The sequence below is a fragment of the Rhodnius prolixus genome, unplaced genomic scaffold (genome assembly GCF_049639745.1).
Source record: "Rhodnius prolixus isolate KJV_2025 unplaced genomic scaffold, Rpr scaffold_8, whole genome shotgun sequence".
NCBI classification, from domain to species: Eukaryota; Metazoa; Arthropoda; class Insecta; order Hemiptera; family Reduviidae; genus Rhodnius; species Rhodnius prolixus.
In genome coordinates, this window is record NW_027411593.1 from 5,288,547 (window position 1) to 5,302,647 (window position 14,101).

The window sequence follows — 14,101 nt, forward strand, 5'->3', positions numbered from 1 at the left end:
GTTGCTGCTTTAGGGAGTTAACTGCTGTCCGATAATGGCCACTACTTTGATCTAACGGAATAACTCATCCGGAAGCAGCAGTTTGGTGAAGTAAAAGTGTTCTATTCATGGAATTGTTTATTCTTTTAGCGTTCAAAATTTAATCAAACTATTGCAATGAAAGAAGTAATACTCGTATAAGCATAAAATAATTAAACTGGCCACTTCAGAAAATTAACAGAAATACATAATGTCATTCAATGATTTATGCAATTTATCCCAAGTGACAGTTTTAGGTAATTCGACTGGACCAGCTAGAGTTGATGGAGCAGCTATCAGTGTAAGAAAGATAGTTCTTTTTGGAAAGGTGGAGGCTCATTTTTTTCAGGTAGTTATTGAGAACGTGGAGTTAAAAATTCTATAATTTGGTTACTATTATAATATTTGGCAATATCCTAACATCGAACTAGGATGAAACTAGTAATTGTGATCGATCTAGGACCGGAAAATAGCTAGCGAACTTCAGTCTTGACCACTAAAAAATTATTTAAATTTCACAAGGGTCTACTCAATAGTTTACATTAATAGAAGTATATTACTTTATGTAATTATAGTAATACTAAGGATATTAATGTTACTGCATCATTAGTACAAATTGGAACTCGAAATAAAATGAAAATTTAGATTTTATTACTTTTGTTTTCTAGCAAGAGAGTTTACTAATGAATGTAAGCAAGCTTATTGTTTTTATTCGGCATGGTGTTGACATTTTTTTTTTTAAGCTGCTTGAAAAGGGGCCATAAGTAACGAAGTTGTGGCTCTGAATTTTCTTTCAATTAGAACAGAAGAAACTACAGAAAAGAAAGATAGCCTATAATATTCAATAAGTCTCCGACTGATTTATTAAGACCTTTAAAGAAATAGAAATTCAAATTATTTTTACTTTCCTAAGATTGCTGCTCTGTGCAATAGAGAGCACTACTAAAAACCCACAAATGTAATAATGACGTATAATAGAAAAGTCAATGAGTTTTTTAGGGGGACACGAAAGGTTCATCGTAAAGCTTATGATTTCAGTGCATAATTGGATTTCATATTAAAGCTAAGGATTTCAGTGTATAATTGTTTAACTATTATTGAAGGGCGATTTTCTCTAGTTATAGCTACCAAGGTAGCATAATACAAGTATTATATACCGATTTAAGTAGAAGTTATCGAAAGAGTTGCAATATCGATAGATAAAGGTAATGCTAGTAGTTATGCTTTCAGGTTATGTATTTGTTCAGTAGAAGCGGCTTTGCATTAGGCGTTTAGTTAAAGTTGACGAGCTTGTTTTTGTATTTACATTAATTTTGTGCCTAAGTGGACTAAACAAACTTCAAAATGCCGCGTATAATGATTAAAGGAGGTGTTTGGAGAAACACAGAAGTAAGTAAAGTGTAATTAATGTTGTGTATTTTAAAAGTTAGATATGATTATAAATTTTTTTTTTTTTAGGATGAAATACTCAAAGCTGCAGTTATGAAATATGGAAAAAATCAATGGTCTCGTATTGCATCTTTACTACATAGGAAGTCAGCGAAACAGTGTAAAGCTCGTTGGTTTGAATGGCTGGATCCAAGCATTAAGAAAACAGAGTGGAGCAGAGAAGAAGATGAAAAACTGCTTCATTTGGCCAAATTGATGCCTACTCAATGGCGGACCATAGCGCCAATTATTGGAAGAACTGCTGCACAATGTTTAGAAAGATACGAATATCTTTTGTAAGATATTTTTTTTTTACAAAATTATGTTTTAAAGTAAAATAATCGCCTATTTTCTCAGGCGGGGCTTAACGTCCAACTACCAATTAGGTGTCAAATTGTGTTGTATTAAAGACTATATAACTTGTAACGATCGTGAAATTGTCTTTCAGGGATCAAGCTCAGAAGAAAGAGGAAGGAGAAGATGGTGCTGATGATCCTAGAAAATTGAAACCTGGAGAAATAGATCCCAATCCAGAAACCAAACCGGCTCGTCCAGACCCTAAAGATATGGATGAGGATGGTAAACTATTTTAATAATTTTTAATTTTTCCTCCAGTTATAAGAGGATTGGCGATGTTTGTATGAACTTTTTAGAATATGAATACGTGGTTAAGTTGGTAAATACTAGCCATTGGACAAATTATAATTATTTAAAGGAGTCTTGAATAGTGCAGGATCTGAGCTCAAGTAGGGGCTCATGCCTTGTCCTCCTCAAAGAAATGAAACAGACTCTGGAGGTCACCAAAGCTCCCACAATAGAAAATATAACCCAAATATCATCTTTTAGGTATGGTACCAATCATGGTACGTATTTAGGGGCCTAGATCTGTTTAATTTAATGCGATGTATTGTAAAGCCTTTAGGATGCTAATTTGACTTAAAAAAAATTAAATCAGTATATTCGCTTCAAAGTTATCAGTCTTGGTTATCAGTCAGAGTTTTTCGTTATAATGTAGGAAATTCTTTTCTTTTTTTAAAGCTTTTGCTCGCTTCTTCGCTCTAGATATTGATCAACCAAAGCCTCAAAGATAAGCCCGTGGCACAGCCACGGAACCCACTTTGTATTATGGTGACGACTTATACCGTTAATGAAGACATTCTGGGAAATTGTTTGAATATCTTTGAGCAGCACGGATTGAAGTCCCATTTGATATGATTGTGCCAGTAATTAGATATTTTTTCAATTTGTTATAAATAAGTAAAGCTTCTGAAATGAACTAAATATGATGCTGAGAGACTTACGTAGCTTCTTTCATTATTATTTAAGAGCTGGAAATGTTGTCTGAAGCGAGAGCTCGATTAGCCAACACCCAAGGAAAGAAAGCTAAAAGAAAAGCAAGGGAGAAACAGTTGGAAGAAGCTAGGAGACTTGCTGCATTACAGGTATGTAAATATTTATATTTTCATACGAACACAAATAGCATCTATTCAAATTTAGGGTGCAAGTTTTGTCTTTTCCTGTATCCTATAGGTTGTATGGCGCCCCAGTTACGTTTTTCCTTTGTTAGAAAAGACAGGTCTTTTGGTTAATGCTTGCAACTGCCTTACATTTTACAAGAAGGATCTAGAATACACGCTGGGCTGCGATGTGCATTGAGACAAGTTACAAAACTGGAACTAAAATATTCTAGCGATTGTATCTTCTATTTTTTCTTGTAGAGTATTCAGAGATTTTGGGAAATTAGGTGGGAATTAGATAGGTGGGCCAAATTTGGCAGCCTCTTCCCTTTATTTATCCTGTTGGTGTGTTTGTTGGCACAGGTCTAGCTTCAAAGCTAGGATTCATTTGGCCCTTAACTAGGTTTAAGGTGATATCTCTACACAAGGACAGAGACATAACTTCTCTATTGTTAACTTTGTGAACCGGAAGAGGAAACCCAACCCCTATTTATCTCATATTTTATTTTATACGCTTTGTTACCTTCCGGAACAACTTGATGATGTTATTGCACTTTGGTTTTTTCTCTCTTTATATTTTGTTTTGTTCTAGACTCAAATCTACTCAGTAAAATTGATAATAGGTTTTGTTTTTTACTTTCTCTTACTGTACTTGTTTATTTTCAGAAACGCCGGGAGCTTCGGGCAGCTGGAATTGAATTTGCAGCAAAGCAGAAAAGAAAGCGTGGAATTGATTACAACGCTGAAATACCATTTGAAAAGAAACCGGCTTCTGGCTTTTATGATACCAGCAATGAAGTAATCGATCCACATACGCCAAATTTTAGCAGATTAAGACAGCAGAATCTAGATGGAGAACTTAGAAGCGAGAAAGAAGAGGTTTCTGCACTATTTTATTTTATTACTTTGTTTTTGGATTACTTAACGATTTGTATTAATAAAAATGATTTCCTTATGTTTGGCAATAAATCTAGAGGGAAAGGAAAAAAGATAAGCAGAAAATTAAACAACGAAAGGAGAATGATATGCCCTTAGCTATGTTGCAAAATCAAGAACCAGTGAAGAAAAGAAGTAAATTGGTTCTTCCAGCTCCACAAATTTCTGACCAGGTATTATAAATAATATATGAGATGGTTTCTTACAATGTTAAAAATTAATTTAAATCATGAATTGTTCCATTACTGGAGATTCCTCTAAAGGAGTTACATGAATTCTATTGTATACGAGGTGTGGCTATTAAATAACGAGACTGATGCTGCTACAGAAGAACTATGCATGCGCCAAATCATAACGACCTACAGCTGAGCAGTGTAAAGCCTTCTCTTTCGATTGCAGCGTCTCACGTGTTTTTTTAGAGAAATCTGTCTGACCGGAACCGTCGTTTGTGTAAACGTTTTGCCAAAAGCAGGATAAGTTGTTGTTGTAGAATAACGAATTTTACTAACACCAATTTAAAATTCATAATCGTTATAAAATTAAAATATTTTCAGTTGTTACAGTTTCTAAAATGAAATTGTAAATATTCGGAATCTTTGGGTAGCAATAATAATAATAATAAAATACTTGAGTTTATTCAGTCCAAATTATATTTATAAATAACATTAAACCTAATTTACTAAATAAATGCCGTTTGCGAGTTGAGATTGAAGTTATAATTATATTTTTTATTATGAAAGGAATTACAACAAGTAGTAAAACTTGGCCGAGCTAGCTACGCAGCTCGGGAAGCCGTGACAGAAGGTAATGAGTCTGCCGCAGATACACTTCTCAATGATTACGCCCTCGCCACGCCTAATCCTGCAACCACTCCCAGGACTCCAGCACCCACAACGGACAGGATACTCCAGGTAATATAGTGAAAGGCTTCCTGGAAAAAATAATATTATATTTGATTATTTGATAACATCTTATTTTTAAGGAGTTGAAATTGATGCCTCTCAGGAATCAAAATTTTTCAGTATTTCCTGCTGGTCCATTCTTATCATTTAAACTATGTTCCGCTAAACACTTATTCTGTTACAGAACACTTCTTTTTTTCCTTTGGAATTCATTTATGACCAAATCCTCTCATGTCCAACTTTTCAACTACTTCAACTATATCCTTCATTTTTTCCTTTATGTTATTACTATTTGAAACCCTCTTAATTGCTTTAATGTGCAATGTTCTCCAATAATCTTTTGGCCCTCTCAGCAATTCACTCTCTTTTTTTTCTTTGCCACTGCCCATGTCTCACTTGCTTCAAGCAGATTACTTTCTTTCTTCGAAGAAATCCCCCTTTTTTTAAATTGCCCATTTCTCTCCCTAAACTGTCGGTTTAACATCCTCCGCTAGAAGCTATATAGAAATTAAATAATCCTGGACTCAAGGAATTTTGTGGCCTTCTTCAAAGATTAAACTATTGATTCCATAAATATTGTATCACAAGGTATTGTCTTTTGATATTTATTTCAATTTCTATGTTGCTCAAACAATTTCAACAACTCGTCTTCTATTTCTTATTCTAAAAGTATTTTAAACATAAAAAAAAGTGTTTTATAAGTAGTTTTATAAACAAAAGTGTTTTTAAAAGAATACAGTTTATAGTTTTTGGTGATTGAATCATCGATTCAAAAGGAAGAAAAATTATTGCCATTTTCAGTCATGATTTTGTTTTTTAGTTTTTACCTTGTTTTCGACCTAGGGACTTAGTCATCTTCAGGGCTTACAGTATTAATAATTATAATCTTTTAAGTGTGAGTGTTAACTTAAAGGTTGGTTGGTTAGTACTTTTGAGGTACTAAGTAAAATTATGACTGAAAACGGCAATAATCTATCTTCCTACGTATTTGATTAGAGAATCTGCCACAAAGATGAACAGAACTCTACAAAATTACAACTTTAATTATAACTTTATTTCCTCCATAGTTCAATAATTCCATATTTAATTTGTTGTTTATTTTAAATGTAAGGAAGCACAAAATATGATGGCCTTAAGTCATGTGGATACACCCCTTAAAGGTGGCCTAAATACTCCACTTTACAATCCGGATTTCAGTCTCCATCCACAAAAAGAAGATATCACCACTCCTAATACTGTGCTCACAACGCCGTTTTCGAATCGAACTCAGGAAGGTAATTTTGCTGAATACTTCTGTTAATAATTTGAAGTGATTTACAGTTATTGTGTACTAATTTAAAAAAAAAAAAATTGAGTCTAAGTCACCAAGAAAATTAATATTCACTATAAAATAATTATTATGAATCCAACATTTTTGGACATTATTTGATTTTGTATGAGGGTGTGTGGGGGTTCCGTACTTTTATGCTGGTTCGTTAGGCGTTATTACAGGTTGATAAGCCAGGCTCCAGATTGTAACTGTTACATTAAGGATTCAATTTAGCGAGGAATCGGTCCAGAACAAAAAAAGAGTCCAGTACGCTAACCGCACAGCTAATCCCTTTCCTTTTTTATTATTATTATTTTTATTATTATTATTATTTTGAAAATGGGCCCTAGGTTTTTCTATAAACTCTATATATTCATTAGTTACGCACAAATCATAGCTTTTTCTACTGTGATTTATCTACTTAAATTCGTGTTAGGGTAGTTCTTGGGAAGGTTGGCTTCTCAGTAAGGTCACTTTTCAAAATATGTGTGGTAACGAATTGTATTATGATTTTAATAGGATTTGCATCCATTGACAAGAGATTGATTTCTCTTTTTGGTGTAAACAATTTGACTTTAACTTATGTTTCTGTCATCCACGGCACTAAACTAATGAAACAATCTCGGCTGATAGATGGAAATACGGAAACAGTCGAGTAAAATCAGTGACATGTTTTCATCGTTGGAGTAAAAAAGTTTACGATTTAATATTTTATGTTATAATCAAAACAAACTGTTCTAAGAATGAAATCTATTTTGCGTATACAACAAGCTCTTATTTCGTATTAATATGTTGAACATTTAGTTCTAATTAGCATAATTTTCAAGTATATCATTCACTAAACTTCTGTACTCAAAACTAAGGTATTCTGCTCTTTGTATCCCAACATAGATTCTTTTTTTCTAATATTAGAAGCTAATGGTTACTTTTCAGGAAGGACGCCTGGTTTTCAGACTCCTCGAGACGGAAAGCAATCCTTAAACACACCAGTAAGAGACAAACTGAATATCAATCCTGAAGATTCAGTGCCCATAGGAACAGCGGATACACCTGTAGCAAATAATTTTCATAGCCAGGTAATGGATTTTTCATGGCTAATCTGCGCGAATAGAAGGCAGTAATAATAATGATAAAAGAAAATGATTTTTCTCTTTATATCTGAAATATAACGATTTACGATAAATTTTTAAAATCGGATTTTAAGTTGGAAATTGTTTTGAGATCTAATAAAGCGTGAGTGCAAAAAAAAGTAGTATATAGAAAACATGTGAAGATTCTAGTTCAAAAATGAAGATCGTTAAAGCTCCAAAACAAAGTTTTGTTTGTTTATCTCTAGAGAGGATCTGATGTAATAGCGATCAAAATCGCAGAATGATAAGTACTTTACTACATAGATTAGTTCATTTTTCGGCGATTTGCTGGGAAACAGCTCCCAAGGACAGTGTTGGATGTAAGGGGTAACTGTGTTACCCTTTAAAAATAAACGTGTGGATTTATGTTTTACAAAAAATTAATATTAATTAAATGGTTTTTGCAAAAAACAAAATCGAGTTAAAAAAAAATGGTATCTCGGAGTTTCCTTTTTTGTCCATTTTTCCTCGTTTATCTCAAAAACTAATTGAGCTTTTAAAACTAATAAACTGAAACTCGTGCAGGGACTTACAACTTTCTATATTCTATTTTATGAAAATTTATTTAAAGGAGGATTCTCAATTTCAGGGAAACTCTACGGATTTTCCCTCTTTGTATTGTAAATGTAAATTAAATACTAAATAATTGCTGAAAACCCCGGAGAATTTTGTAACTTACAACTGTGAAAGAGTGAGAGGAAGTCTTTTGAGTGTTTCACACCTGATTATATTATTATTTAGTTTTTTTTTATTTAAAACAATTTCCAGCAAATGAAAGAACACTTAAGAACTGGTCTTCGATCGTTGCCTCGGCCAAGAAACGATTATGAAATAGTAGTACCAGAGGAAGATACTGGCACTGGTGCCATTGAAGAGAGTCAAACAGCTGCTGTGGATTCCGCCAGCAAAGTTGAGGATCAAGCCGATGTGGATTCCAGAAATTTGGCTATAATACAGCAGCAAAGTTAGCGAATTTTATTTTTGTAATTTGTTTTTAAACTTTGGTTTTAATATAAAAAAACTTTATTGATTTTTGAAACTGATGTCTTTAGGAGAAAAGGAACTTCGAAGTAGGTCGCAAGTGATACAGAGGAACTTTCCAAGACCTTTAGATATTAACATAGTCTTGAGGCCAGCCAATACTGATCCTCCACTCACGGATCTACAGAAAGTATATATGTTTTCTTCTTTTGTCGAAAGATTTTTCCAAGCTTAAGGAAAAAATATATTAATCCAAATAATTAATTTCTAATGCCCAGGCAGAAGAGCTGATTAAGCAGGAAATGATCACTATGTTACATTATGATGCACTACAAAATGGAGATCCTCCAGCGGCCAATAGGAAAACCCCGTCGAATTTGCAGGCACAACATTTGGCTTATTTAGAACAGCACCCGTATGAAACGTATTCCGAAGAAGAAATAAAAAAAGTAAATATTCTTCTTTTCTTGTTATTAAACAAGACAATTTTACTCTATTTCTTTTTGCACATATATATTTTTTTTTTGCAATAAGCAGATAAACCATATAAAGTACTATCTTCACTATACTTTATTTAGATATAAGTAATTTTAGTTTTTACGCCAGACCTCTTCGTACTTTATTTTTTAAAAACATTTTTAAACATGAAATTAAAAATTTTAAACTTAGAAATGTAAGTCTTTTGCAAATTTAATCTCACATAGTGATTACACAAATTAAATGCAAAAAGTAACAGAATACACATAACCAGAAAGTTCAAATTAACAGTAAACGTAATGAAGTTAGTTTTATCCGGTTTATTGGCTGGCAGTGCTTTATGGAAATTAAAAACCTTGACAAGCTGGTATAAGAAATATAAAAAATAAGTAGGTCTGAATAGGGCTGGCTTATCAGACGAACGCACTAAAAGAAGAAACGCAATATGTGCTATTTCTACATAATAAATATAGTAGTTTATCCACTTATGGCTTTATAATAAGAAAAGTTAAGTATGACATGTAAAAAAACACAGTATGTGACATATTTGTGACATTTAAAAACAAATGTTTGACGATGTTATCTTTCAGCCAATATTTAAGTATTATTTGACTTTCTTCAACTGGGAGATTAAAACCGCCCATGTTGTATTTGCTAATCAACCACGTACTTTTTTAATTATTTTTATCTTGTCTTAGCTTGTAAGTTATACTATAAATTATATTTTAAAACTGTGAGGTAACTTCATAAACAAAAAGCGCAATGAAAAACTGGTAGAAGCGTAATATTTAAAAAAAACATTCAACGTTAACGATTTATATATTAATTTCTTTTTATTTTTAAGGCAAAAGAAGTTCTAAAAGCAGAAATGGAAGTTGTGAAAGTGGGAATGAATCATGGTGAACTTTCTTTAGATACTTTTACTCAAGTTTGGGAGGAGTGTTTGGCGCAGGTAAATATAATAAAATAATAACTAACATAATAGCAGATATTTAACTTACAAGATTTACAATATTGCAAGAGCAAGTGAATTCAAATTTTATTTCTTTATATCCACGTTGAGGCACTTCCTCTTGACATTAACATAAGTCATGTTTCTGTACTTTCTTTTTCCTTTTCTATAACTTTAAATATAATAACAGAGCGGTAACGCATTTGTGGTGTAGAGTAAGCAAATGTCTGTATTCATTATGATATTTGATTTTTTAATCTTGGCAGCGCTGTTGCATAAGTTCATAACTGCTGGAAATGTTTAAAGAATTTACGCCACTTATGTACATACTAAAGAGCAGATTTGGAAGCGCTTAACCCCTTTGCACTTATTCCACCCAAAGACGCGCAGCAACAGACAAGGCAAACCCCAGCAGGCTTAGTTGAACTGTGCGATAACCATTTCCATACTAGCTATTTACTGTTTTTAATATTTTGCCTATAGGATTAATACATTCACTCAGTAAATCTTGTCAAGGAGTATCTGACAAGAAGGGAAAGGTGTGTCCTCTTATAGTTGGAAAACCAATGGCTATTTGCCTCTCCTAAATAGCCCAGGTGTGAACCTGTTGTTCCAGAAAAACAAATGAAATGAAGCAAATTGTTGTATCTTTATTATAAACATCCTTACTACAATGAATTTCCTGACTACTTATTTTCTGACAAATTTCAACTGAACTTTTAGCCTAGTGGTACTTCTTGAATGTAGTTTTACAATAAAAATCTCGGAAATTAAGTTGAAAGAAGCTAATACATGTACATGGTTCAGTTTAAAAAAAAGAAATAATAATAATATAATTCTAGGTGTTATACTTGCCAACTCAAAATAGATATACCAGAGCTAATTTGGCCAGCAAAAAGGATCGTCTTGAGGCTATAGAAAAAAGGTTAGAACAAAATAGACAGCATATGACTAGAGAAGCAAAACGAGCAGCCAAGATGGAGCATAAGATTAAAATTATCACTGGTGGTTATCAGGTATGATTGGAACTATTTAAATATCTAGAACAATGGTTTTCAAAATGTGTTCTTTGAAAGAAACGGTAGTCATAAGAACAATAAATACTTAGATGTATTAAAATGTTCATGTTATACTAAAATGTCTTAAGCAAAAACTAGTACATTGCAGTTTAGAGGAGTATCGGTCATCTAAATCACTTTATGATCGAGGGTGTCACTTGAATAAATATCGCTTTCTAGCAATATTAGGTTTATCAAATTTGTTGCAAGCCGAATGAAAAAAAAATAACAATGAATAAATCAGCATGTAGTGCTGCTAGCCTACATATAGAAAGAAGAAATAATACCGCATTCTTTGGATTGTAATTAAAAATTAGTAAAATTTCCGTCAAAGGATTTCTGTTGAAGGGAATACTCTGCTGTTAAAAAAAATTGTATGATTACACTTAAAATAGATTTTTTTTTTGCTATTAATCAATAAAATTATCAAAGGCTAAAAACTGGAATTTTTTTTAGCGGTATCGTCTGTCACGAGTATAAATTTGTTTACAATGAATCTTTAAATCTAATGACAATAATACAAAAGTAACAGGTTCTTATAACTTGCAACTTGTTTTATTTTCTTCTTGATCACTCTTCAGCACATCAATAGATAGTACATTACATTTTGGTATGTTCCACAAAAAAAAAAGAAGTGAAATCTGTTTCATAAAGATTGAGAACTACTGACCTAGAGTATAACTCTAATATTTATAAAAGCTTCCGAGATAATGTCAAATTAACTACTTTACAGTCAAGAGCGCAAGCTTTAGTAAAACAGCTTCAAGATGTTGTCGATCAGATTGATCAAGCACACATAGAATTATCTACATTTCAAGTTTTAAAACAACAAGAAGAAAGTGCAATTCCCAGAAGAATTGAGGTAAGAGTGTATATTCTAAATTGCATCTAATTCACCCTCTCAATAAACAAACAAAAAAAAAAGTTGCTATTGCAAGATTAATTTAAAAACTTTCTTCAGCATTCCTAGAAATAAGTCGTTTGCGATGAAAAGCCTTATAGGGATAGTTGAATCCTCAAAAAAGAGTTTTTGGTTCGGCGCCTCCTTACAGTAGTGCCAATAACTGGTCAAGTGTGGGACTTTAGTTACCTACCGGAGGTTATCTATGGCTTGACTTCAGTTTGAATCGCGTTGAGTAGGTTCAAATCTGGTGTGAGCGCATCTTTGTTATTTTGAACTTTATTTTAAATTATTGTTGTATTCGTCTGTTGTGAACTATTCAAGTCTGTCTAATTTAACCACCATCCCGTCATCCTTCAGACACATTAGACTTCTCAACCAATTTAAGGTTTGTAATCTGAATAAATTATCTTAGACCAAGTTCTTTTTTTTGTGTTTATATCTATGTTTAATCTATTCTGCCTGAATATCTTAAAAATTTTACAATAGTCTGCCCAAGGCGATTAAAGCAAATATATATGTTTTCTATTTTGTAGAGTATATTTTGACTACATGGGTAAATTTATTTTTACTTCATTTGTCTGACTTGGGCATTAAAACTTTATTTAAAGCCTTTGATTAGATTCCTTATAATTTGGAATAATCTAAGTTTGACTGTCCTAAAATTAAAATTGTTTTTGTCTGAATTATTTTATAATTGCCTTATTGTAAAAGTTCTTTGAAGTTCACTATCCTGAAATTGAACTCCAACATCGGCCCTTTCTCTTTTTAAATTTTTAATAAACTTTTGTTTTTCTTTACTTTCCCACCTAAATTATTGAGGTGTAATTGGTCCCATAATTGTCTAACATCTAACACAATCTCGGGACAATTTAAAATAAAGAGACGGTGAAAGAATAAAAAAAAAAAGTATGAAAACGTATTATGATTGTTGCTAAAGTTGAGTAGTATTAAACAGGTAAAGAAGCAAACTTGGTTTTATCCGACGTAGCACGCGTGTTTATTATTGTAGCATCATTGACCGGTTTCAGACTTTCAATCATCATCATATGTAGATTAATCAGTTTTTCACTTGTGTTTCTGTCTCATTTCACTCGCTTTGATACGATTACATCAAGCTATAAGGTTACAAACTATATTTTTTTCATCGTCTGAATACAATTTTTGCATTTGCCTTTTCTTTTTTTCTCGTTTAATATTCCTTGGAACTTTATCTTCTCAGTAATAAAAAAAATTATTTCACGCGATACAATTCTCACTAAGTCAGCACGATAATAAGGCGCATAGTTGATAATAAAGGGCAACATTGCTTGAGTATGGCAGGAATTTCAGTTCTATCCGCCTTTGTTGACTTTGAATTTGAACACTTGTTTCACTCTTTTTTTTTTTAATTTTTTTGGTGCATCGACTGCCTTGGTCATTAGCTCCTTTATTCTTCTATGTTGAAAAATAGTAATACAATGAATAAATTATGTATACGAACAACTTATTAAGTTCGTTATTTTTATATTTATTTATTCATATTTGAGTAGTAGTTTTTATTTGTCAGTCTTGAGAAATAAATAAATTACCCCTTTTTATTACTGTCCGCTGTAATAAGAAGTAAGAACGGTAATAAATTAAAAAGTAGTACGAAGAAAGTAAAGCTAATTTGCCTTCGCCACAAATATTGTAAACCAGTGGTTTACTTTATTAAGTTTAATTTTAGATACGTTTGCCAATGCACAAGATCTATTGTGCATATTGAAAGAAGTGACAAAACAATAACTTGTTACTGATTGCTTCATTATTATTATTATTATTTCTGCTATAAACATTTTAAAAGTATTTTCATTGCAGGCGATAACAGATGAAGTCAACAGACAGAAAGAAAGAGAAAAATTATTGCAACGAAGATACAGCCAGTTACAAATGATCACACAGATATAATTTAATGTTTGTGTAAATTAAATACTTTATAAAAAATTAAAAACGCAAATATTTCCGAAATTCTATCTATTTGTTCCTCAACTTTGTTGTTTTTTAATTTTTTTTATTTAATGTGAACATAAAATCAACAATCAAGATATGTGTTACAATATTAAAGGAAGAATATTGGGAGTCTGTTCACTTTTGCACAAAACTAGAGGAGATTTTCTCAATTTTCTATTAATTTTGCAATGGTAATTTGGAATGTAGGCTACTTGGTGTGAATGAACAATACTCCTGTCTTAGTTATTAAAAGCATGAAGGAGAACATCGCAGACATATTGCAGATTACTTATCAAAAAAATTTCTAGATCAACCGAATAAATAAAATGTAGTATAAGGCTAAGAAAGCTTCTTTGAAGAAATCCAATCTGGGCCACTTGTAGATCCTATAATGCATTGACTGCAGAATCATTCATTCTTAATTAATTTAATTATATACTTGAAAATTGGTTCATAAATTTCGTAAAGTTTCCATTTTATAAAAATTGAAGTGTTTCTGCTGCGGATAGAAATGTAAGTATTACAAATATGCAAACAGAAAGCCATTCACAAAGCTTGAAAATACCAGCATATTGCATGTT

At 32.0% G+C, this 14,101-nt stretch overlaps 1 protein-coding gene across 1 annotated transcript; it reads left to right on the top strand.

The window, feature by feature from the left end:
* The first annotated feature begins 1,222 nt into the window (after window positions 1-1,222).
* Window positions 1,223-13,538, top strand: Cdc5 (cell division cycle protein 21). Its single transcript, XM_074121497.1, has 16 exons — window positions 1,223-1,407; window positions 1,477-1,742; window positions 1,895-2,025; window positions 2,773-2,888; window positions 3,570-3,782; window positions 3,878-4,012; window positions 4,580-4,750; window positions 5,853-6,015; window positions 6,984-7,126; window positions 7,949-8,144; window positions 8,233-8,351; window positions 8,440-8,610; window positions 9,483-9,590; window positions 10,433-10,606; window positions 11,382-11,510; window positions 13,389-13,538. Exons 1-16 carry the CDS (start codon window positions 1,363-1,365, stop codon window positions 13,476-13,478), a joined length of 2,370 nt encoding a protein of 789 aa, XP_073977598.1. The 5' UTR covers window positions 1,223-1,362; the 3' UTR covers window positions 13,479-13,538.
* Window positions 13,539-14,101: the final 563 nt, after the last annotated feature.